Raw genomic sequence first — 26,392 nt, forward strand, 5'->3', positions numbered from 1 at the left:
ACCCATGTCCCCTGCCTTAGCAGGCGGACTCTCAACCACTGCGCCACCAGGGAAGCCCTGTACCATATTATTATATGGCATCTTTTTAATTATTTTGGTCACCAAAATATTCCCATGAACAGTCTGCTGAGAGGAACAACCAGATGCATTCGTGTGAGATTTGGAAGGTAGACGGAAATGGAGGCCATGCTTCTGCCACTTCTGTGGTCTCTGTTGTTAAGGGCTGTCTGTCATGAGGTGCTGAGTTCAACAGGAGGCATCCCAGTGTCCCGTTACAGCTTCACAGTGTCAAGGGCAGGGCATAGGCATCTGTTTTTTTGCCAGTGCACACCTAGCAGGAACAAAATGTTTCCAGTAGCTGAGGTGGTGGCAGCTTCTGGATTCTGGATTGTGCTGTGGCAGCATGGCCTAGAATAGAGAGCTCCATGGTGGCTTTCTGACCCTCTGCCTCTCTGACCATGCCAGAGGAAGCAGCCTCTTTGGTCTCCTGTTCCGTGACGTTGCTCTGGGATCATTCCTGGAAGCCCAGCCTAAAACTCGTTCCTCCAACCTCTTGACAATGTCATTAAGTACCCAATTCCCTATGTTAAATCCCTTCTGTTTACAATAGCTACAGTTGTTTCTGTTTTCTGTAACTGAATTCTAACTGATATGGAGACTAAAACTGTCTGTAATGTTTTATTTCTTCAAAAAAAATATGAAGTAAATGTGGCATTGTTAACATTTTAAAAAAACTAGGTAGTGGGAATAGGAATGTTTGTTATTTGTTATGTTTGAAATTGTTTTATATTCTAAATTTTACAAAAGTTTTGAATATAAAATCTGTGCATATATGCCTAGATTGTTACTTATGATTTTATATTTTTACCCAAAAGAGTATTAAAAAAATTCTGAAAGTCCTATGTAACAAGATTTAAAATAAAATTATACAGAATCTCAACTATATTATATTTCTAATTGTGAATGTTTGAGGAAATTATTTTTATTTTATATTAATATAGAAAAAAAATTTTACAAAATATGCCTTCATCTAATGGGGATCCAGTTCCATATTCTTTTTTGCATTAAATGCCTTTGTACCCAAAGTTGCTTAGTTGTTATAAAAGACGGTTGCTCATTTGACAAAGCAATGTTAAGGCCTTGATAATATGCATAAACTTTCATATAAAACAATATCATGGAGAGTAATGACAGAGTAAATTTTCTGTATTAAGGTTCTCTTTCAAAAGACCAGTAAGAGGAGAATTAGCTTCATTACCTGTACTTATTTTTCATTATCTTAAAATGATAAAATAAATTCAAGGAGACCATAGCAGGCTTAAATTGATGTTACAAAAGCAGTTACTCTGTACTACATTTGCTATTCTTCTGTATAACGAAAATTATTTCAAAATAAAAGTTTAATTTAAAAATTACTATTGCCTCTCCTATTCAACACTAAACATAGATGCTTAAATTTTGTTTGTTTTCTTGAAATTTTAGATATTTTTTCTGCAAGAGTGCTTATCTGGCTGTAAATCATTACTTAATTCCATTATATAAATTCCATGCAATTTTGTTTTTAAAAAAATACGGCATCTGTCTGCAAAGAAAATCTGAGGGCTTGTCGGATTTGAGTGAAGAGGAAAGGCAGATGTGCCTTATCTGCCATTGTAAATAGAGTGAGCTTTTTTCTTTCAATAAACTTTTTGAGCTGATTACCGATTTCTCTATTTCTGAAAAAAACCTGCTTTAATAGGACCTTCATATCTCATTCTGTTCTCAAAACAGAATATAGATTTACTCTGAGTGGTATATAAAAGTCGTGCTTGAGCAAGAGCAAACATTTTATCTACTCTCTTTCCAATTTTGTCATAAATTAGGAAGCTCCATTTACATGAGTTGTTCCCGTATATTTTAGATCTATAAATTAAGAGAAAAAGAAAACTTGAAGAGTCAAAAGAAAACAATGGGGCTTCCCTGGTGGTGCAGTGGTTAAGAATCTGCCTGCCTATGCAGGGGACACGGGTTTGAGCCCTGGTCGGGAAGATCCTACATTCCACGGAGCAACTTAAGCCGTGCACCACAACTACTGAGCCTGCGCTCTAGAACCCACAAGCCACAACTACTGAGCCTGCGCGCCTAGAGCCCGTGCTCCACAGCAAGAGAAGCTACTGCAATGAGAAGCCCAAGCACCGCAACGAAGAGTAGCCCCCGCTCGCCACAACTAGAGAAAGCCCACATGCAGCAACGAAGACCCAACACAGCCAAAAATAAATAAATAAATAAATTTATAAAAAGAAAACAATGAAGAGAAATATGATTAAAGGATTAGACAATTAAACAATAAAGTCAAGAAAAACCAAAATTGTTTTTCTGGAAGAAGTATCGGAAAGACCTAATGGTGTTCAACATGTGTGAATTCTTTTATTACAAAATAAAATAACAGGTTATTTTAAATTTCTATTAAGAACGAATTGAATTTAAAATTTCAAAGTAAGAAATGGTCTTAAACAGGTGTAGAAACTAGGGATATAAAAAAGAACTTCATAGCTTTGGAAGTCAGTCATAGTAAAAATAAAAACCTATTTCGTGGGCTAAAAGGCCAGGGGATCTGAAAGTAAAAGAAGCAGGTGTGACTTAGCATCTTAAGAGCCTTTCCTTCAAGAGCATTTTGACTAGTCACCAGTGGCTTTATGTGTCTGGTAAAGAGATTCTTTTCAACCAGTTTCCCTTTCCTCCTGACCTGAAAAGTCTATGTGGGGCGTTCCAGTGTGTGACTTGGTCAGCAGCCTGGGTAGCAAACCAACAGAGAGTTTAGATACATTTTGACTGCATTGGCATCATTCTTTTTCATGTTAGAACTGTTTGAAATTTGGCCTCATCATACTTACTGATCCCTCAGGAGCCCTAGGGAGGAGTAGTCTCTTTGTGGAGGCCTCTCCTCTTGGTCCCAGGGGCTGGGATAGTTCAGGACAACCTTCTGCACAGGCTGCAGGCCTCTCACACTGGCTCCAGGTGGGGCCTGCCCAGGTAGAGCCGGCTGGATCGCTTGCTGATAGGCTGCTCGAGGGTAGTCACGGCCATCTGCAGGTAAAGACAGCAAAGAAAACAGGGAAGGTTGACCCTAGCTCCTTTGTGTGAAAGGAGAGGTAAGCTCAGTGCAAAGTTTTGTCTTGATACCAACTGAGGGGTCCAGATAACGTTTACCACCTCTAAGATGTCTGTCATATTTCTGTACTATTATTTACTTGATTGCTTTCATGAAATTGAGTCATTGTTTTTATTTTTTTTTCCTAAATAAAAACATCTGTGGGGCTTCCCTGCTGGCGCAGTGGTTGCGAATCCTCCTGCCAATGCAGGGGACACGGGTTTGTGCCCCGGTCCAGGAAGATCCCACGTTCCGCGGAGAGGCTGGGCCCGTGAGTCATGGCCACTGAGCCTGCGTGTCCGGACCTGTGCTCTGCAACGGGAGAGGCCACAACAGTGAGAGGCCTGCGTACCGCAAAAAAAAAAAAAAGTCTGTGAAATCATGAGTTTGGTGTTCTAATTGGAAAGCACAAAGCTCCACATAGGCCCCGATTTAAATAAGATGCTTAAAATAATCCAAACTGAGCCTATTCCAGCTGCCTGGCTGATAAAGACCAGGACTTGGAGGGCTTCTCTAAGAATGGGGAGGTAGGACCACAGAGACCCCTTTGGTCTAGGACAAGATATACTGCTGTTACACACACACACACACACACACACACACACACACACACACACACACACACACACACACCAATCGCTCAAGAAGAAGTAAATGAATGAAAACTTGGCTCATACCTCTGGGAAGTAGCCAACCATTTGGCAACACCTCCCAACTTTCTCAGTCCTCTGTTGCTAAAGGCTGTGTGCACCTGGGGCCAGGGCAGTTAGAAGAGGGCAGTCTCAGAGCAAAGCCAGGCCTGGCAGTGATTTATATGACTTTGTAACCTAGGAGAAAGTTGGTCCGAGCCAGGCCCAGGAGTAGCAGAGTCCCAAAGGAAGAAGGGCAACCTGTCTGACCAGTGAGAGAAGAGAAGTGAAGGTCAGAGGAGGGCTGCAAGGGAACCCAGGAAGGGTGGAGGAAGGCTCTGGGGGAACTGTCCAGGCCCAAAGGGGCTCAGGTGTGGGAAATCTGAGAGCTCTGATATATCTTAGGGGTGGGCCTACCTTGGAGAGGGACTGGAGAGAGCCAAGTGGATCACCCTGCAAAATGAACCATGAGCACATCCTGGTAATCCAGGCATTGCCACCTCTGCCCAAGTAACAACTTGGATGATGGAGGACGCATAGCTAGTTAGAGCAAGAAAGAACCTTGGTTTTCCAAAGATATTTACTGGTCTTTAGTCTTTTTCTGATTATATAAATAATAACCGATTTGCCTGCTATGTAGGTAGGATACATGCCAGGATGTAAAGTGAAATAAAACTAGGAAGTGAGCAAGAAAGTAACAGATAAAGAAGGTTGGAACCAGAATGTGGAGAGCGAGAACGTGGTTAAGAACTCTATTCCTAGTTTGGTAAGTAGTCAGGAACCACTGAAGTTTTCATGGGAACATCTAGGGGACTATTGGCCTCAAGTACAGAAGACAAATAATATGTGTATTCACTTCACTAGTGTGGCCCCACTGTCTGGACTCAGGAAACTTGGCTGAGTGACCCTGGAAATGTGCCCAAGCCAGTCTCTCAAGCATGGTCAGAATCCCTGGATTTAGTCTATTGTCTGCTCTGACCTGTGACATCAGCTAGGTCCTTCCTGTCCTGCTTCCTTTGGCAAAACTGACCACACCCCTCTTAACCCAGGTTGTCTCCCAGCCCTGACCGTGACCCTTGCCCTGCTATTGCTTAGGCCTGGTTATGATATTAGGGGCTTAAGGAAAGGGAGGAGGATAAAAGGATCTGACTGGGTCTATCCCAGCCCCTTGGCTGAGAAAGACCAGGACATGGAAGGCATCTATAAGAATGGGGAGACAGGACCACAGAGCCCCCTATGGTCTAGAACAAGATAGACCACCAAGGTTTTGTTTTTACAGCCTTCCTGGGGCAGGTCAGACACATTCCAAGGGGTTCAGCTCACCAGTTGGAGTTTCAGGGCTATAGGGCTGGTATCTCCTGCTGCGCTTTTCCCCAGCTAGAACAGGGTAAAAAGTGCCACTGCTATCAGGTCTCTAGGCCAGCCATGTTTTTAGATGAGTCTTGTATGAGTGGACCATTTACAAAACCAGCTATAGATACAACCCTCCAGAGAGTTCCCATTGCATTTAAAATCCACCTTGCATGATTGGGTCTCTGCCCTCCTTGATTTTACCTCCTACTATACTCTGCTCACCAAGCCCCAGCTATCCTAGCTGTCTTTCTTCTTCTTGAACGCCCCAAGCTAGTATCCCACCTCTGGGACCCTGAGTCTGCCATCCCCTCTGCCCAGAATGTTTTGCCCTGTGTCTTTACAGATTGACATCTCGACATTCAGGGCTCAGTTCAGATATCACCTGTTCACCAGTGAATTCACCTGTTCAAATCCCATCTCCCTATTTTTATTTTCTTCCTAATGCTTATCATGTTTGTATAAGTAAGCATGACTCTTACTTATCAACTTCTTACCTGCCTTCCCTACGAGACTCTAAGCTCTGTGAAAGCATGAACTGTGTCTGTTTGCCACCACATCTCCAGGCACAGCGCCGAAACCCAGGGGATGCTCAGTAAATGAATGAATGAAGACTGAAGAGTTACAAAGCCAACTTCACACACGCACACAAGCGAAGCCATGGAGCACTGCACAACCTGCCCGCTAGGTATTGGGTCTTCTAGACTGTCCATGTCTCATCTGCTATCCATTTGCGGTATTTTTCAGCGTCCCCTTTGGAAGTAGGAAGAAGGAAGACAAGGAGAAGAAGAGCAACGTTGCCAGTGGCCTTGAAAATTTTTAATGCTTAGAGCCATTCTTGTTTCCCATATCCATTAAAAAGTGGTTAATAAGGTTTTATTTGCTTTAAAAGGACTACCAAGCTCTAATCATAGGGTTTGTTTCTTTTCCAGAAGGCGGATGTTAGTGCTGTTTATCAAAAGCCTTTGAATCAAGGACATATGATTTCTAACAGATTATTCCTCACACAACAGGTTATTGTCTCATAGCAACCAATCATATCATTAAAATCACTAAGGCATGTGGGCTGTGTTTGATTAGCTGTAACTCTCATTTCTGAAATGGCCACCTGTGATAAAAACTTACACTGGTTTGTGTGAGCAGATGAAAACGATCCACCTCACCTATTTTTGAAATTAGGGTACTGACAATATAGTTCTCTATGCTGCCCTTTGATTGTTAAAGCAAAGAGATATTGAATATCAGAGGGTCAATCAAAAATAAGATTTCCTTTTTTAAAAATAAATTTATTTTATTTATTTATTTTTGGCTGCATTGGATCTTCGTTGCTGTGCGTGGGCTTTCTCTAGTTGCAGTAAGTGGGACTACTCTTCGATGCGGTACGTGGGCTTCTCACTGCGGTGGCTTCTCTTGTTGCAGAGCACGGGCTCTAGGCTTGCGGGCTTCTGTAGTTGTGGCACGAGGGCTCAGTAGTTGTGCTGCACGGGCTTAGTTGCTCCACGGGATGTGGGATCTTCCTGGACCAGGGCTTGAACCCGTGTCCCCTGCATTGGCAGGCTTATTCTTAACCACTGTGCCACCAGGGAAACCCAAGGTTTCCTTTTTGTAAGTGGAACTTGACTGGTTTTGTCTGGAATTTGGCTGGTTGTGTGGAAAAGTTGTGAAATAAAATCTGTATTTGTTGGGTAAATGAATGTCTTTTCATCGCTCAAATTTTGATAGTTTTGTTCCACTATTTTGACCAAGGCTTGCTAGTTTAGCTGGGTACTATATATATAATGGTTAACATTTATCAAGTACTTGTTACATGCCAAGTACTGTTCTAAGTTCCTTATTCAGGATTATAGAGTTCAATTTTTTGTTTTCCTAAAGAAGAAGTTTAACTTAGAAAAAAATCCAAATTCCTTACCACAGTCCTTGCCTCCTTCATTTTCTAGCATATCATTCTCTCCCTGCTCACCCTGCTCCAGCCCCACTTGCTTGCTTTTGGTACATTAACTACAACAAACTCCTTGCTTCCTGGACCTTCTTTTCCTTTACATTTCAGCTCACATGTGTCCTACACTCAAAGAGGCCTCCTCTCTCCATCCTATTAATGTCTGTTCTAACACCTGGCTATTTCCTTTATAACACGTACACTTTGTTATTCTGTTTGTCAATTTCTTCTTATCTATAGACTTATCTCCAACAGACTGTGAACTCCGCAAAGACAGGACCATGTGTGTTGTATTCACCCCTGCACATCCAGTGCCTAGCAGAGAACTGGGCAAATACTTGTTGAATAAGTTGATAAATGAGTGAACAAGGTCTGTTTCCAAATCTCATAGACCTCCTTTCTTTCCTCTGCTCTCCCCTTAGACAAGTAAAGATGGCCTTTCCAACCAAGGCTTGATACCACAAAGTCTCTACTCATGATTAGGGAATCACTCCCTGTCCCAGGAAGTAGGGAACAGATTTCTTTTTGTTCATTCAACAAATATTATTGAACCTCTATGGCTAGGCAGGCAGTGAATAGAAATAAATAGGTTATAGTTCTCCTTAGTAGCTCAAAATAAACGGAGAGAGAAAGAGGAAATCTGTGTGTCCATGGATGTTTGTTTGGAAACACAAACCCACGCTCAGTGCGTGAGTAAGAGAGGCATGCAAGCCAGCAGCCAGCTACATGGTAGATTTAAGAATCACTGCCTAAAATATCTCCCCCAATGACTTGTCCTCATGCCTAAAATTCCATCAAGAGAGTGCATTCTGTGGAATGTGATAGACAAGTGATTTGTTAGCACAGTAACTCCTAGATTCTGATGCAGTGTTAATCACAAAACAAAAATACAAATCTTGCACATCATGAATAGGTGCCCAGAACTGTATGTTACTTGTCAATCTTACGATCCTCTTGGCCTGGGTACACATGGTCTTCGTGTTACTGGGCTTTGACCACTTGGAATTTGTAAACCAAATCCTAAACGAGATTTTCCACTTATCAGTCAAAACAGTCAACATTTTTCTTCCTTATTAAGAATGGTGGACTTCCCTGGTGGCGCAGTGGTTGAGAGTCCGCCTGTTGATGCAGGGGACATGGGTTCGTGCCCCGGTGCGGGAAGATCCCACATGCCGCGGAGCGGGTGGGCCCGTGAGCCATGGCCTCTGAGCCTGCGCGTCCCGAGCCTGGGCTCCGCAACGGGAGAGGCCACAACAGTGAGAGACCCGCGAACCGCAAAAAAAAAAAGAACGGTATTAAAAGAATTTATGAGAGAGAAAATAAAATCGGATTTTCAAGTTGTCAAAAGGCATGATGATATAACGCAATCACTTTAGCCAGGAAAACAAAATGGCCAGCATAAACTGTGACAGGAACTCCCACAGCTGTAAACAGCTGTAGTTCCTGAAAGGCAACGCCTTTCTTTATCTCTTCCATCTGGTTTGTTTTTTCCTTACTTTTAATTGTGCATGCATTCTAGCATACAAATAATCACTCTTTGGGGTCCATGTGAGCAATAGTAGGCATGTACCCACAGGTTTATTTTATTCAGTCTCCTTGGTAGAGAAAGCAAGAATTTTACAGTAAAATAAGAGTCTTTTAGACTTAATACATTCTTTTCTCCCAATTTATTTGCGTCATGGGTTTTATTTGATTGCATAGCCATGAGCTCCAGTCTGGTGACCTTCAGTGGAAGGATTTTGAGGCAGTAAGAGCCTGACTTTTCCCGGGGGGTGGGGGGGAGGAAAGAAACAGTCTTTTCCCACTTCTTGTTTTCACCTGCTTTCATAACTTTTTTTTTTTTTTTGACATGAAAGGGGTGACCAGTAACCATTTTTGCTTTAACTTGCAAAGGCTAAGGTATGTCATTTGCACAGTGATCATTATTTATTTATATTTTCATTAATGGATGAGGAAGCAATACTCTTCTAAAGCCAAGTAGAACCACGTAGCCATGGTTTCCAACTGCATGAGCATCACTTAGGTGAACAGCTCTTTTGAAGTGGTTTTGTTGGCAATTAAATGCAGTTACAGCCCTGACATGAAACTAAGCATTTATACACCTGCTTTGAATGCTTAAAAGCTGTGCCAGCGAGAGGGATCTAGAAGTAGAGGGGTACTTTACAGGGCTGGCTACAGGATCCATTTAGATAATAGCAGTAATAACTAAGAGCTGCTAGTTTTTGAGGGCTTACTACAAGCCAGCCACTTTCCTAGTGTCTTTAATACATTATCTCATTTAATCCTCACAGTAACCTTCCTGAGAGCCATTGCTATTGGAGGCTTCATAAATATTTTGGGCTTGCAGTGCCCTGAAGAAAAACTGTTAAGCACTGAATTTCCCTGACAAACCCAGCCCGACCCTGACCCTCTTCCCTGTGATTAGATGCCCCTGGGAACCAGGACCAAGGCACATGCAGGGTGGTTTAGGCTGAGCCTACCTGTACACTCTCATTTCCCCTTACTTTTCTTTTTTCTTTTTAACTTTTACTTATTTTTAAAAATTATTTATTTATTTATTTTTGGCTGTGTTGGGTCTTTGTTGCTGCGCACTGGCTTTCTCTAGTTGCAGTGAGCAGGGGCTACCCTTCGTTGCATTGTGCGGGCTTCTCATTGCGGTGGCTTCTCTTGTTGTGGAGCATGGGCTATAGGCTCGCGGGCTTCAGTAGTTGTGGCTCGTGGGCTCAGAAGTTGTGGCACACGGGCTCAGTAGTTGTGGCTCACGGGATCTACAGTGCAGGCTCAGTAGTTGTGGCGCACGGGCTTAGCTGCTCCGCGGCATGTGGGATCTTCCCGGGCCAGGGCTCAAACCGTGTCCCCTGCATTGGCAGGCAGATTCTTAACCATTGCACCACCAGGGAAGTCCCTTTACTTATTTTTTAAATTATAAAAGTAATGCCTGTTTGCTCTAACAAATTCAACAAAAATATGTAGAGTTAGAAGAAAAATCTCCCTGTCTCTTCCTAATTCCTTGTTCCCCTTCCCCCGTGATCACAGTTAGCAGTTGGGGCCATCTTACATACTTTTTAATGGAGTCTTTAACATATATAATTTTAAAAAATAACATGTATGGGATCAATACTTCATGATTCTCCCTTAATCTTTTTCATGTCAGAGTGTGTATTTTAGTCTATGTAACAGGGGCCTAGTAGTCTATGGTATAAATAAATCATAACTTATTTACAATAATGTATATTCTTTATAACATAATTTGATAATTATTTATAACTTACTAATTTATAATTATTTACGATAATCTGTCCCCTTATTGATAGGCATTTTAGTGTTTTTATTCTTACTCTAATACAATGCTTTAATAAACATCCTCATTCAGGTATTTCTATATGTTCTTTTAATGTGTCTATAGGACAGATTCCTACAAGTGAGACTGCTGGACCAAAGAGGACACATTTAAAATTTTGGTAGTGAAATTGTCTCTTGGAAGACTGTACCAGTTTATACTCCTATCAAGAGTAGATGGGGAAGTTCATTTCCCCATAAACCCACCAACACTAGATGTTGTCCCAGGGTTTTTTTGTTTTTGTGCACCTGATTGGGAAAAATACATCTTAAAAAATTGTGCATTTCTCAAATTCAGTAATATTAAGCTTGGTTTCATATGCTTATTGGCTGCTTATACGTGTTCTGTGAATTATTCCCTTCTCCTGTCCAAGTTCTCTCCTCTCTGCCTTTCATCACTTATCTTCACTTGCAGGATCCTAGGCCTCCCCTTCCTCCCCCACTTCAACAGAAGTAAATAATATAGAGAGCAAGGGGAGGGGATCTGATGAGAGAAAGCAAGTGTTAAGAGACTAAAAGTATTCCCAGTGGGAGTGTTTGCATTTTAACAGAGCCTGCCCAAAGAGGGCAATGCTTATCTCCAAAGACTAGATTGCTAACGATGCCATTTCAGGGTTCAACAGGAAAAATATTTTCAAGTGAGAAGATCTTCCTGGAACCCTCAAATTATGAGTCCATGCTTTCTCTGTCTATCACAATGGGGCTTTCTCCTGTTAGTGGTTAAAGGCAACTGCTTGGGACTTAGTATAACAAAGCCCTTGATGAAGTATTCACACTTCTACATATTAATCTAAGAAACTAATCAGAAATGCAGGTAAAAACTTATGTACATGATGTATCATATCATTGCTTATTGGATCAGATATTGGAAACTACTTAAAATGTCCAACAACAGAGAATAACTTTAAAACAACTTGATAGATCCATCTGATGAAATAATATGCAGCATTTTTAGGTGATGCTGGAAGAATTACACTGAAATTATTTTAGTTTTATATTAAATATATATGCAAAGAAATAACCCAGTAAATATGTCAGACCCCAATAAGGAATTATTTTTGGGTGATGGAAACATGGTTTTTGGGCATATTTCAACTTTGAGAGTGAGCAAACATTAGTATTATGATCAGAAAAATTATCTTTAAATGCAGATTGGAGAATGTTAAAACAAAAGTATTTTGTGGTATTATTCCCACAAAATTATTCCTTTTTAACCTAGAAATCCTTGAGAAAAAAATGCAAAACCTGACCCTGCCAAGGTTCAGTTTTCAGTGAGTGATTCATGCTCAAGGAACTCTGCCACCACACCCGTCCTATCGCTGGGTGCTCAAAGTACAAGTGAGGTCCTTGCTTCCCAATCACCTGACTTCCCAACATCCCACACCAATACCAGAGTCCCAGTTGTAGACCTCAGGGGCTCTTTCTCCCAAAGCTCCCGCTGCTTCCTCATCTCTTAGCCTCACTCTTAACTCACATTCTGACTCTTTGGTCAGACCATTTGAACTGCTTTCGATACAGTGTGTTTTTGCTAAGAAAAATATTGCACCTCCCAGCCCCATGTTTCATCTGTAAAGCCCTATTGTTTTTTTCCAGCAGTGTCTTAGAGAGCTGACATCAAGAATTGTGATGAAGCTTTTATCTCAGTCTAAGACTTTATCACTTTCAGAGATGCTTACTGTACTGATACAGATTATTCATTCATTCATTCATTCAGAAATAATTTATTGAGAAACTAGTATATGCTGGTCACTGTGCTAAATGCTGGGGAATTATGGATTGAAAATACACCTTTGCTGAATGTGCAAAAACTTACAGTCTGGAAGGAGAAGTAAACAAGTCCATAAGTAAATGCCATACTGGCATTAGGTGCCCCAACAGGCAGAGTATAAGGAAACAGAGAGCCCAAAGGAGGGACTGATCTGGGGAGACTGCCAGAGGGACACTTGAGCTAAGTCTTAAAAGAGGTATATAGTGATGGCTGTATAATTCTAAATTGAATTGTACACCTAAATGGGGGCAGGGTGAACTTCATAGTATATAAATTAGATCTCAAAAAAGCAGTTAAAGGGCTTCCCTGGTGGCGCAGTGGTTGAGAATCCGCCTGCCGAAGCAGGGGGCGCGGGTTCGTGCCCCGGTCCGGGAGGATCCCACGTGCCGCGGAGTGGCTGGGCCCGTGAGCCATGGCCGCTGAGCCTGCGCGTCCGGAGTCTGTGCTCCGCAACGGGAGAGGCCACAACAGTGAGAGGCCCACGTACCACAAAAAAAAAAAAAAAAAAAAAAAAAAAAGAATAAAAGGTATAGAACTGGTTCAAATGTACAAGAAGGGGAAAAACATCCCGGGGAGAGAGAAGAGTATGGGAAAATGCAGGGGGATGTGAAACAGTTCGACAAGTTAGGGGGACTGTCAGTCCTCAAGTGTGGCTAGATGGTAGGGTAGATGTTGATGGTGCAAGCTCCAAAGGCCTTTAAGCAATATAATCACAGCAGCAACTGGATCTTCATGTAATGCATGAATTCAGAGTCTCAATGACATTCTGGGCACCTTCTGATTTTTCTTGACAGAAGGCCCCTTTCTCTGAAAAATCTAAGGTGGAGAAGAAGCATGTAAAGAAGGAAAAACCCAGATGCCCAAGAATTTGGATAACAAACAAGTTTTCTAGAAGTTATTTGAGTTGTCTCCCTGCCTCTTGGCAAGCTTCACTTAAAACTACACTAGAGAGGAATCTGTTTTATACTTAAAGTTTCCTAGAGAAGCAGGTTCCAAGAGGAACGGGCTTTGGGCCAAGATAAAGCGTTATTCTAAAGCCCCCTGCAAATCCAATCACATGCGGAAGGCCCCATAGGAAGCAAAATGTCCTCCCTGCCTTCTGACCTGTCTGTGCTGGTCTAACGATGCAAGACATTGACGTGAGATTCCCGTTTACTCAGTTACCCAGCCCAGAATCTCCAGAGGAGGTAAAGCTCACTTACATGGCACCAGGTGATCAGGGCCTCCAGGACAATAGTAGTGATAGTTCCACCGAGCCTGTGGAGAAGGGTTGGGAGGCAGCATCTGTGCACATGCTGGATATCTCTGAGGTTCAAACTGATGGAACTCCCTGGATCTGAGAGGCCTGGGGAGGTCCTGGGGGTAACACACAGAGGTGAGGGGCAGGGGCCTTTCCAGTTGCCTGATGCCCAGGACGTCCTGGGGCTGTGAATCATATCCCGTGTCTATCGTACGCAGGTCAGGGGCTGCTCGGTTCCTGTGGGTCCGGGCCCGTGGCACCATCTCTTCGCTACTGCCTGGGGGGTCTGCTGAGGCATTAGGTAAACTTTGGTCTGATTTGTCTGAGTCATGGCCAGTGTCAGGAGAAGCTGCTGAAAGCTGAGACCCCAGCCATTGATTACGTTTTTCCATAAGTGAAAACTGATGCTCGGGCGGGAGGGCTCCAACCACAGACTCAGCCTCAGCCTCTCTGGCTGCAGAGCAGCCCGAGGGAAAATCTTTGCCGGGGTCTGGGTGTCTCCTCCAGAAGCTGTCTTCACTCTCTGCCAGGACTTTAGTGAGCAGGCAGGTGACCTGCTGGGACACAGGCTGCTGGTGATTTGAAAGCTTCAGGGTTGGGTGAGCATGAGAAAAGTCTCCTGAGGAAGAGTGAGGGGTTTGAGGTGCAGACAAGCTGTTGGGTGCCATGTTACTTATATCTGGAGTAGGTAGTTCGTATTCTTCTTCTAGGGAGTATTCTGAGAGAGGTTTCAGCAACTGACTTGGGTATGGTTCTGATTCATCAACCTCCACAGGAATGCTTCGGTTCATCCTAGTTTCTGGAACAAGAGAAAAAATGCCACAGCCTCAGAAGTCAGATCATTTCTTGGAGTCCCCCGCTTTATGACCTTAAGGGACCTCATTCAAGATATGTTTTAAATTAACAGTAGAGTAACACCAATGTGCTGGCAGAGCCCTGATCACGTAAAATTGTTCACTTATCCTCCAGGCAAAGGCACTAAGGCTTATTAAGATATTTTTATCTGGAAGGCGAGTCAAAGAATGTGACTGGACCATTATGTGGTAGAAGTCATACACCAGCAAGGGAAAGACACGGATGAAAATCAACAGCCAAGTTTTGAGGAAGGAGAAATAATCAGAACGTGGGTTGTTTCATGTGTATTTGGAATCCATGATGAAAGAAATCTCAGTAACGAATGTGGAATGATCTCTAAAATATACTGTTAAGTGATTAAAGAAAAGCAAGGTGCAGACCAATGTGTATACAATGCTGCTATTTTGTGTGAAAAAATAAAGAGAGGGGAATGTGTGTGTGTGTGTGTGCACAACTACTTGCACACGTATAAAACGTGGATGGAGGACACAAAAGACATTGGTGCATTGGTTGCCTTTGAGAATGGAGCTAAGCTGAGGGAGGGGGGGAGGGGGAGAGTTTTTAACTTCTGAAGTTTTAAACTTTTGCCCCCTGTGACTATTGCCCAATTAAAAAAAAAAAAAGATTTTTAAAGCCTGAGTTTACAAAGCACTGGAAAAAAGGTCATAGGGCTTCCCTGGTGGCACAGTGGTTGAGAATCCGCCTGCTGATGCAGGGGACACGGGTTCATGCCCCAGTCTGGGAAGATCCCACATGCCGCGGAGCGGCTGGGCCCATGAGCCATGGCCGCTGAGGCTGCACGTCCAGAGCCTGTGCTCTGCAACGGGAGAGGCCACAACGGTGAGAGGCCCGCGTACCACAAAAAAAAAAAAAAAAAAAAAAAAAAAAGGTCATAGTGACATTTTCCACTTAAAACTATAGGTTATTTGGAGGGCTTAATTCCCTCTTGCACGATGCCTGCATGACCATCTGGCCTGTGACGTAGTAGCTGCACGGACAAGGCTTGCTAACCTAGCCTTTAGCCCACAGAGCAGTTAGCCCACAGTCCGGGTAATATTGGTTTTACCTATAAAAATAGAACTCTCAATCAACATAACAGAATGAGAACGAAAATTCACCTCCCCTTATCAGAAGATTGGTTGAGATGATGTCCCAGGATGCTTAGGCTCCAGGGGAAGGAAGGAGGCAGGTCACGGAAAAAGATGTCACAGGGTGATGACGGGAGGCCTGCAGAAGGCTCCAGAGCAGGGATAGTGGGAGCAAGGAAGTGAAAAGAAAAATCCTGGCCGCCTGTTCCATGCAGGCCTCGTACATAGCATACCTCAAGTGCCAAACAGGGAGAAGGGGTGGTGCCGGGGGATGGATTTTTAAATTCCTATTTTATCCACGTAGAATTTCAAACACTCACTGAGGGCTTACTGTGCCCAAAGGCGCGACGATGCCCGTCAGTTATTGTGCTAAGACAAGTTGGAAAATTATGAATTCCCCTTCTCTTGTGCCCAGTACCCAACCCAATGGCAACAAGACAGCACGCATTTTAAAATGCTGCCCCAAAGAGCAAAGGTGGGATCAGTAGTTTCCCACCAAATTGATCTTCCTGGCCTATAAAAAGAGACCTCAATCTGCCCTGCACTCCCTGACAAATGAACGCCCTCTAACACTTCTCTGACCCTCACTTGGTATCAAACTTACCTGTCTGCCGCAAACAACCTTTGTACCATTTTCTGGCACAACAGAAAATTCCCTCAGGCTCCAAGTCCCTGCCGGCCCTCCCTCCTTGCCTTGGTGTCCCCTGCCCCGGACTGGCTCTTTTCTAGGCTGCTGTCTAGGCTGGGTGTGCTTCCTGCCCCTTGACTCTGCAGAGGCTAGACATCATCACCTAAATTGCTTAGACCCTGTAAAAACACACAAATTTCAACTGATTTCAATTGATGAGACTTACCCCAAACACACATATTTCAACTACTGAGTATTTTAAAATGTTCACCACTGTTTTCCTTTCTTTCTTACAATTTTTCTACAGCTATGAAATTGGATATGCCATACAACATGCTCTTCAGCTGGTCAGGAAACAGAAGTATTTTCCGAAGGGCTGGCTGAGTGTTGTGTAATCTCCTGCAAGCATCTGTGGGCCCACAGCTGAATGGGGGGGGGGGGGGTCAGGGGGGAGGGGGAGTGTCGGGGTAAGAGGGGCAGCCAGCGAGCCAGCCAGCAAGAAAACTAACTGCTGTCAGCTATTTCTTGGTATGCAATTCATTTTCATTTTCCACACTTCATGTACAATTGTTTATATTCTCCCTGGGTCTTCAAATGTGAATACCTTAGAAGTGCTTCCCTAAAAAAATTAAATTAAATTTTAAAAGTTGCAAATTCTCTTCTAGCTGAGGAACCTTCAAGGACTTGGAGGAAGCTAATAAAAAGGGTGACAAATGTGGTCATCTCCAGAGTGCGGTCACTGACTGGGAACCTGAGGTCCATCCTAGGGTGGGAATTCTAGAGTTGAAACTGGTCTGAAAATGGACAGATGGTTCCTCGGATGATAGTGAATAAACCTGGCATGGCAATGAACAACCTTTCAGGAAAGCTATGGGACTAGTAATCTTTAAAAAACAAAATGAACTCTGATGTTTTAAATTTGTCACTACAAATACTCAAACAGCAAATGATTACTGAACCTTACTATGTGCCCAACTCTGTGCTGTGTACCCCCTCTTCTGAGGCATAAGCTCAGTTAAAATTTTTTTTACAAATGGTAATACCTACAAGTGACACAAAACTCAAAAGGTACAAGAGGGTATATTGTGAAAGGAAAATAAAATTATTTCTAAAGACATAAAACATTATTCCTACTTTCAAGTTGCTTGTGATCCAGCTCAAGGAAGACAACAAATACAGGAAATCAAAGGCCCTACCTCAGGGCCATTGCACTTGCTGTGCCTTCTTCTTGGAACACTCTTCCCCTACATATCTGCATGGCTTGATTCCTTTCTTTTTTAGGTCTTTACTCAGCTCTTGCTTTCTCAGTGAGGGCTCCCTGGTCACCGCCTAAAATTTTTACATGCTTCTTGCATTCTCTGTCTCCCTTCCCTGCTTTATCATTCTCTCTAGCAGTTATCACCACTGTATATACTGTAAAATGTATGTTATAAATACAAATATCTAGTACATTCCTTGTTTATTGTCTCCCCCCTTCCCCAGAATGTAAATTTCATGAGGGCATGATTTTTGACTCTTCTGTTCACAGCTGTATTCCCAGCATCTAGAACTACACCTGGTACACAGTAGGTGCTCAATAAATATTTGTTGAATGAATGAATGATTGATGCCTGTTTCAGAGAGGAGACAGATCCATGTAGCTGGAAGGATCCCTGACAGTGAGGATGTCAGGCTCATGAAAGGTGGCAGGGAGGATTTCAAAGTTCTTGAAATTATACCCTTCTCTCTTCCTCGCAAATATGTATTAAGTTCCACTAAGTGTCAGGCCCCAAGGCGGGCCTGGGCCATGCCTGAAGAGGTCCCACCCCCCCCACGGCAGGGATGACCTGAACCCTTGCTGGCAGAAAAACAGTGAGTCCACCACCTAGAGTGCTGGGACATCTGCTCTTCTGCTCCAGACAGGAAGGCGGCTGGTCTCCTCCTGCATCCTCAGAGCTTCGCAAAGAACAGCAGAGGGTGGGGCAGGCCTGCAGTCACCACGAGGGCCCCTCCAGCCCTAGACCCCGGCCAGAACTGACAGAAAAACGCTGCCACCCTCCTGAGGGTGTCACAGAGAGAAACTACACGCCGACACCACATCGGAGGGCCTTGGGAAGATCAATGGGTTGGGTTGGAAATGACAGTTTTACTTTTTGGTCTTTAATGTCAATTGTAAAAAAAAAAATAATAATAATGCACGTTGAAAAAAATTAGCTCAGGATCTCATCGCTCCTAACCATTTCTAATTTCCCTGTTTTATTCCAGACTCTTCTCTATATGATGTCCAGGCAGTTGTAACCCTGGCACAGCCTGTGCTCCCATCCTTAACAGCGGGTGGCAATTGGTTTTAAGTGGAAAAGCCCTGTTCTCTAGCCATGACCTAGAGGAGAAGTCTATGACCCCTGAGGGGGACAGAAGACCTGCCAGCCAGGCCCTGGTGAGCCCCAGGGTTGGCGGTGCTCTAGACAGTCTCAGCTTATCAGCATGATGCTGAGCTTGGAAGCGGGCAGGAAGCCGGAAGCCGGGGAGAGGCTGGAGCATGACAGCCATATCTAGCTCATCGCTTCAAACACCTGAGGGAAGGCAGAGGCTGGCTGGCCAGGGACCCCAGCAGAGTTTCTGTTTCAGAAGCGCTTTCTGAGGCTCACAATACAGATGTCCAGGCCTCACACCTAGAGATTCTGAGGCGGGGCCCGGGCTCCCTTTTTTTTCTGTTTAAGTCCCACAGGTAAATGGGTTCTCTCATATTTTGCCAAGGGGAGTGTAATCTGTACAATCTGGCCATAACTATCAGAATTTTAAGATCTTATGTCCTTTGACCTAGTAAGTTCATTTCCAAGAATTTCCTCCACAGAGATATGCACATATTATTTAAAACGAAGAGGCTATGAGGATAGGCAATGCAGCAATGTTTGTAACAGCAAAGACTACAAACAACCCACGCGTCCAAAAAGGTTCTGCTTTTTAAACCTATGGTCCAGGGGCTTCTCTGGTGGTGCAGTGGTTGAGAGGCTGCCTGCCGATGTCGGGGACAGAGGTTCGGGACACGGGTTCGTGCCCCGGTCCGGGAAGATCCCACATGCCGCGGAGCGGCTGGGCCCGTGAGCCATGGCCGCTGAGCCTGCGCGTCTGGAGCCTGTGCTCCGCAACGGGAGAGGCCACAACAGTGAGAGGCCCGTGTACCGCAAAAAAACAAAAAAACCCACAAAACTATGGTCCAGCCTTACAATGAACATTCTGCATCTTTTTGAAAAGACTGAGGAAGTGCTGTGTGAACCGATGTGGAACCATCTCCAAGATTTACTGTGAAGTTAAAAAAGGAAAGAGCAGAACAGTGTGTAGAGTACGCTACCCTTTGTACGATCTGAGATTGTGTATGCCCACACCATCATATCCGAAAGCTGGAACAGAGGATGCCTCTGGGAAGGGAACTGGGTGACTGGGAACAGGGGCAGGAGAGGAACTTGCTTTTCAGAGCATTTTTTACCTTTTAAGTTTTGTACCAAGTGCCTGTGTATCTAGTTAAAAGATAAAAAAGGAAAAGGAGAAGCTCCACCAGTGATTCTGATGTTCACAAAGATTAAGAACAAATGTGAGAGGCACTTCTGAGACCACCCAGGAGAGAGTGAACCGTCCCATAAAATACAAAAGACCGGTCCGCAGAGGGTGGGGACATCTGTCCACAGTGGGAGTGGGTGAGACTGGGGTAGCACAGGCTAGGAATGGAGGGCGAGTCCCAGGGCCACACAACCAGGTGAAACCGTGGTGTATGTGAGCCTGGTTCTTGCTCTGATCTGACCCAAGAGACAGCAGTTTTCCTTCTCTGGAATCTCATTGCCCTTTGGACTGTGAGCTGTGGTTCCAGCTCTTAGGATTCTGACCAACATCTTTCTTCAAATTTGTCTGTCAGTTTTTCTGTCCCAGCCTCTCTTGCTTCCTTTCGGCCCCCTACCCTTCCTGCGTAGCCTGGTTTTGCAGATAAGACCTTATCCAGACATCAGCAGTTTTGACATCCCCTGTGACAATGCTCCCTGGTGTCCCATTCACAGAATTTCCCATTCATTCTCTCTTTCTCTCTCTTTTGCTGCCTCCAAGTCTTTGTTTGTGTCTGTTCCCAGCAACCTTTCTCTCCTCCCGCATATTCTGCCTTAAATTATTAGTTTCTCGAAACAGAGCCTATCAGTCTTCTCAGCATTACCTTTCTAATCTCATCGTTCATCCAAAAGCTTCTTTTCCTCCCATCATGCCCGCCTCGCTTTCTGCAGGTCTCTTAGACCACACCCTGGTGTGCATAGGGCACAAGTCTCTCTCAGGACACATATTCACAGATATGATGTCCAAATTCACAGTTAACTGTGGCTTCTGCCATCCAGACAGGCTTACCCTGAATAAATACATATTTCTAGGATGTGGAAAATATGCAGGACTTAAATGCACAGGCTCTAGATTCAAGCTTCCTATGATTAAATTCTTTCTCTGCTAGCTGCACGATTAGACGTGTGACCGTGAGAAAATTACTTAACTTCTCTGGGCCTCATTTTTCTCATCTGTAAAGTGGGGAAAATGACAGCATTTGCCCTATAGGAGGGTAAAAGAAGAAGGTGTAAATAAAGTGCTGACTGTAGGGCCTGGCCCATATCAAGCTCTCCAAAAACAACAGCTGTTTCGTTATTTTTACAACAAGTGATTTGGCTTTAGAACTGTTTTCTAGATAATGTTCACTTGTTTTATACCTGGACGCTAAACCTATTATATGAACCTAATGTATGGAGACCGTATCTTTTTAACCAACATGTGTATTTCTGGCAGATTCGATATACATCATCTCATCTGTTCCTTAAAACAGCTGGGTCCCAGGCGAGGTACATGGTTTCACTTCACCATTCCTATTGTACAGAGCCGTGGGCACATTAAGTAGCCTCTCCAAAGTCGCCGCCAATTCTAGCCTATAGATCTCCTACCTCTTTCCATTAAACCACATAGATCAGGGACTGGCAAACCTTTTCTGTAAAGAACCGGATAGTAAGTAGTTCACATTTGTGGACCACATACCATCTCTGTCTCATACTCTGCTTTTCAGTTAGTTTGTTTGTTCTTAAACAACCCTTTAAAAATATAAATTCTTAGCAATAGGCAGGTACAGAAACAGACCATAGGCCACCTTTGGCTTGAGAGTTGTAGTTTGTCAAGCTCTGATATAGATTATGCTGATAAATCAGTATAAACCTAATGAAATGGATATACTTAAGAAACCTTACCCTTTAACAATATTTGTTAAATGTTTACTAGTGTCAAATACTGTTCCAAGTGTTTTACATGTATTAACTTATACTCTCAGCCACCCTATTTGTAGGTACTGTTGTCAGCCCCGTTTTAGGAATGGGGAAACTGAACACAGGGAGGGTAAGTAACTTTCCCAACACCACAGGGCCAGTAAGTAGCCTAGCTAGGGTTCAAATCCAAGCAGTTTGGCACCAGAGCCTGGGCACTGAACCCACTCGATTCTCGGTTGGGGGCACTGACTTGTACAGCAATGTGGGGGAGGGGAGAAAGCCCACAGGTGGCAGGAGCTGAGTAAACCCTAGAAGCTCCTGGAATAGAGAGGTTTCAGAACAATTCACCCTGAAGCTAAGGAGGCGTGGATACATGCCACCTGTGTTTTATGAAGAATGGCCAGGCTGGAAACCTGTGATGGCTTTCCTTCATGCCACTACAATAGAGGATATGGATGAGACTGCAGAGGCATCTTGATTTGAGAAAAGCACTTGATTGGATCTCATTAAATTTTAATCATAAGCTGAATTCAAAGTAAATTGAAAACTTGTTGACAGAGCACAAACAAAGGGTGACGATAAATGGTGATGCATCTAGAGAGGGGATATCTTCCAGGGGACGCCTCTGAGGCAAGGATGGATGGGATTTAAAGAAGGTGTTATGTCCCTGGAAGAAGACAAGTAGCAGAGCAAGGGCAGGAGTGAGCGGCCTGAGTAATTAATAAACCACAGTACCAGCTCCTAAATGATCAAGGCTTGCTGTTACCAACTGCTTGGATTTTTTTTTTTTTTTTTTTTTGGTGGTACGCGGGCCTCTCACTGCTGTGGCCTCTCCCCTTGTGGAGCACAGGCTCCGGACGCGCAGGCTCAGCGGCCATGGCTCACGGGCCCAGCCGCTCCGCGGCATGTGGGATCCTCCCGGACCGGGGCACGAACCCGTGTCCCCTGCATCCGCAAGCGGACTCTCAACCACTGCGCCACCAGGGAAGCCCTGCTTGGATTTTTTTTAAAAAGCATTCTTTGGGTCAACAGTAGGGTTGAAGGGTCCTAGAGACACACAGCATGAATATTTCAGGTGGACTTTTTTTTTTTTTTTTTTGCGGTACGCGGGCCTCTCACTGTCGTGGCCTCTCCCGTTGCGGAGCACAGGCTCCGGACGCGCAGGCTCAGCGGCCATGGCTCACGGGCCCAGCCGCTCAGCGGCATGTGGGATCTTCCCGGACCGGGGCACGAACCCACGTACCCTGTGTCGGCAGGCGGACTCCCAACCACTGCGCCACCAGGGAAGCCCCAGGTGGGCATATTAATAAATATTTAAATTTACAGCTAGGAAGATCCTCAGATGCAACTTGGACCAAATCCTTGCAGTCACAGATCCTCAAGGTCTTACTTCATTCTCCAGGGAGTAGTTATTTTTCACAACTGTCCAAAAATTTTGGATTAAAAAAAAAAAATCTTTAAACTCATTAATGTGCTTTGTTACTGCCCCAACGCATGCAAACTCTCCCAACTTACTGGAAGTTGGTTTTGAGTGAACTGTGTGGCTCAGGTTCAAATTCCAGTGAAGAAATATTTCCAAGTTGACTTGCAGAATTTCCCAAACGGAGAAGTTCTTCCATTTGGTGTGCCAGAGGATTGGAAGCAGTGGTGAGCCCTGGAGACAAGGGAACATTTACTGGCCCTTGTTCATACCCTGCCCAGTACAGCTCACAGCAGGCTGAAGGCGGTGCAGCGTGACCCGACCTGATGTGCAGAAGTTCGCTCTGCAACTCCTCTGAGCTGCTCAACGCAGTGACGGGGGCTAATGGGAAAGGACTGACTCCACCACGCTGGAAGCTGGTAAAAACCATTCCGAGAACAACCTCAAACCAGCCCATGGGTTCTCTTGTTTGTTTGTTTTGTTTCAGATAAGGTTTCTCTAAACACACGTTCGTGATTCTTAATTCAGTCCAGACCCCAGAGTGAGGAAAAGAAGGGGCAGAAAGGAAAAAAATCGTCAGAGGGAGGAGAAGGGATAGAAAAGAAGAAAGGAAAATGGAAGAGAAGCAAGGAGAGTGGGAAAACTTGAAGGAAAAGTTTAAAAAACTTGCCCTTTATTGGTGGAGGAGAGAGGCTTGCTTAAACTGTGATTTTTACATATTGTTTAAACTGTGATTTTTACGTATTACAGTTGGAAGGGAAGGGAAAGAATGAATGCAGGCAAAAGGCAAGAGTGTTACAGGTAAGCTGCTGAGCTGGGAAGAATCTGGGCAGACAGCACAGAGGAGGAGGAAGGGAAACCGGAGGTGGGATGGGGACCTGGGACCCCGCCTGGCAGAGGAAAAAGGAAAAACACTGGAACCATGAGTGCAGGAAAACAGTGAGGTGGGGAAGAGCCAAGTTTCCATCATCGCTCGGGGAGCTGCCCAGACCCCAGCCAGCCTGCGTCTTCGGGATGAAGGAAGGGGGTCAAGCAGGCCGGGGGCTCCAGTCAGTCCTGAATAGCTGCTTTATCAGGGAACCGGGCCAAACTGGCTCAGCTCTGCGAATTACGAGGGGATGAAAGCCCACCTTCCTCCCTCAGCCAATTTACAACTTCTGGTCCCCAGGAAGGTCTGTGTACATATCTGTACACACACACACAGGCACAGAATGAGCTTAACACTCAGGCATCGAAGCATATGTGGGCAAGTAGGAGGCCTGCTGGGCAAGAGACGCAAAGAATGTCAAATGTCGCAGGGAGAAGGACAGCCTGGGCTTCAGGAACTAAAAATATCTCGGTGACAATGCACTAGGAAGAAACAGGAGAGGCCCAGGGGGAGAGCTTCTTGATTCTAATCCTCAGATACCTTCTCACGGAAGGCCTGCAGCGTTGTTTTGATAAGGAACTGTGATCAAACATTAGGGGTCATTTCGTTGGATCTGAAAGGAATTTAAAGTTTAATACGGCTCATCTGTGTGCTCTTTTTTGTTTTCCCTGCAGCAGTTGCCTGCAATTCACATGTGTTTTGAAAGGCTAATCTAAATTTTCCTGTAGCAGAAAAATGATTAGAATTCAGGATATTTCCGAGATTTCGATTCTTCGAAACATAGATTTAATTTAGACAAACTACTCGCATAATCGATCTTTCTGAGTGCCTGCAACTATGATTCTGAATTCGTGCAACTATGACTGCCTTCTTCTCTTCTTAGTTTCAGAGTATTTGAAAATCACTGACACCTTCATCTTGAGAGAAGCAGGCTTAAATATTTTCCATCTTTGCACCCTCCCAAAGTGAGTACTCCCAACTTAAAAGTCTTCTCCCCAACACACTTTCAGTCCTAGTCAGCCCACCCCAGGCCCGGAGCAGAGCAGGGGCTTCTGTCTAGTGCCACCCCATCACAAATGACACCAGATTAAGAATGACTGTGGGTGGCCTTTCTGGATCAAAGCTAGGCTGGCAGCAAATAACAGCCTGATTTCAGATAGTGGTGCATGTTATTTGAAAACAAAACAAACAAACAGACAAAAAAAAAAAATCAGTAACTCATCACAGGTGAAACATCTTTAAATTTCTGTCCTCCCATCCCAGCGTGATAGAGCCATCTAAAAACATGACAAGGACCATACCAGGGCCTTGATATGCCACAGAAACAGCTGAGCAATACCGAAAGCCAAGAGTGAGTCCACCCCACACAGTCAGGGCCTGTTTGAACTGTATGGAGGGAGAGTAACAGCTCAAAAGAAACAATCAGGATTTTTTAAAAAGTAGTGGTTTGGAAAAGGTTAAGGATTCTGTGTGTCGGTCATCAAATAATGCGTCTGATCCTAGTCATCACCCTTACGTGGTATCTGGATGTGCTTCGCAGCTTCCCTTCACCCCCCATTAAAGCCCCCCCCCCCCCCCCCAACAGTGACTGGTCTAGCCAAGGAGTGGTTTCCAGCTCCTGCTAAGTCAGTAACGTAGCCTTCTGGAGCCAGGCTCGTCTGCCAGCTCTCGGGCCTGCCTTGACTCTGTGGGCAAGTGCACGGACTGGTTCTTCCTGGGTAACCCAAATGGGACATAAACTAATTCAAGAAACCCCCTGCTTTCTCCTATTTAACTAGAGCCAACAATAATACCTAAATTCCAGGCAGCCTCCTGCAGAGCCATGCGGCAGTCCAGCACACCACGCCACCACTCTCAGCCTCTTACTCAGGCTATGGCTTCACCTTTTGCCTCGAGAGCAGATGAGTGAAACAAATCAGAGCAGCTTATATGGAAGAAACCTGAGCGCCTACAAGATGCTCGATAGTATACTGAGTGCTAGAGGGTAGAGAAGGATTAAGAAAGGAGTCGTTTTCCTCCAGGGACTATCTCTTAGTAGCCAGAGGTAAGATGAATGTATTTGAGTAATCAGTAAACAAAACGCACTCTTCTAAGACCACCCATTACGGCTACCCCTCTGGGATTCCCATCACCCCAGCCTTACTTAGTTAGAATTTCGACATAATCTTGTTAGTTCACCACACCACACACACATTTTACTGATGAAGAAATCCAGGCCTAGGGAAACCAAAGTAAATTGCATAAGTCACAGAGCCAGCAAGGAGTGGAGTGAGAACTTGAAACCAAGTTTCTTGTCCTCTGCTTTTATTATTTATTTGGTCTGTTTTTTGCCCTGTTCATTAAAAACTATCCCCCTATGCTAAGAAATCATCTTGAACTTGAGAGTCACAGGAAGCTCGATTAGCTTCTAAGATCAAATAATAGCACTTCTCCCCTGGTTTTCCCTAAAGGCTCAGGCCTACCGTCCGTGCCAGCAAATGTCTGGGTCATTTGGGAGGGTAGAGGGCTGTGGGAGAGGAGCTGAGAAGGCACCACAGCCAGCACAGAGCGGAGATGAACTTCCTGGCCCGAGAACGAGGTGTTGATTCCCCCCCACCCCTCCCCGAGTGAAACAGGGATCCAGAAAACTTGGGAGTTCTCCTTCCCTCTCTGCCATGGACGTGCCTGAGGCTGGAAGCCAATTCCTTAATCTGTGCCACCCCCGGCTCCCTCCCTGGAGAATGGGGCTTGTCTTCTTAATGGAAACTTGCCGGGGGGGGGGGGGGGGGGGGAGGTGGGGGGGGTGGACACTAAGTACTCAAACACAGGCATGTGTGTGTGTGTCTCCACTCCTCAAAGAGTTAATCATCGCTCGCCCCTCTGAAATACGAAACCACCAGCATTTTCTCA

General features: G+C 44.6%; 1 protein-coding gene across 14 annotated transcripts in view; it reads right to left on the reverse strand.

Annotated features, from left to right (window-relative positions):
- Positions 1 to 26,392, reverse strand: part of TRAF3IP2 (TRAF3 interacting protein 2) — a 43,313-nt gene that overhangs the window by 15,870 nt on the left and 1,051 nt on the right. For 11 of the 14 annotated variants that reach the window (XR_010836258.1, XR_010836259.1, XR_010836260.1 and 8 more), the window contains 2 exons: positions 13,355 to 14,191; positions 2,874 to 3,066 (listed from right to left, as the gene is read on the reverse strand). Coding sequence is in view for 10 of the 14 variants with exons in the window: in XM_067011669.1 (XP_066867770.1) it covers positions 2,874 to 3,066; positions 13,355 to 14,183 (1,022 nt within the window). In the remaining 4 variants the exon portion in view is untranslated. Of the gene's footprint in view, positions 1 to 2,873; positions 3,067 to 13,354; positions 14,192 to 22,730; positions 22,870 to 26,392 lie in introns of all 14 variants that reach the window. The other 3 variants (XM_067011670.1, XM_067011673.1, XM_067011667.1) reach the window with 1 other exon arrangement.

This window comes from Kogia breviceps, chromosome 13 (genome assembly GCF_026419965.1).
Source record: "Kogia breviceps isolate mKogBre1 chromosome 13, mKogBre1 haplotype 1, whole genome shotgun sequence".
Taxonomy (NCBI): domain Eukaryota; kingdom Metazoa; phylum Chordata; class Mammalia; order Artiodactyla; family Physeteridae; genus Kogia; species Kogia breviceps.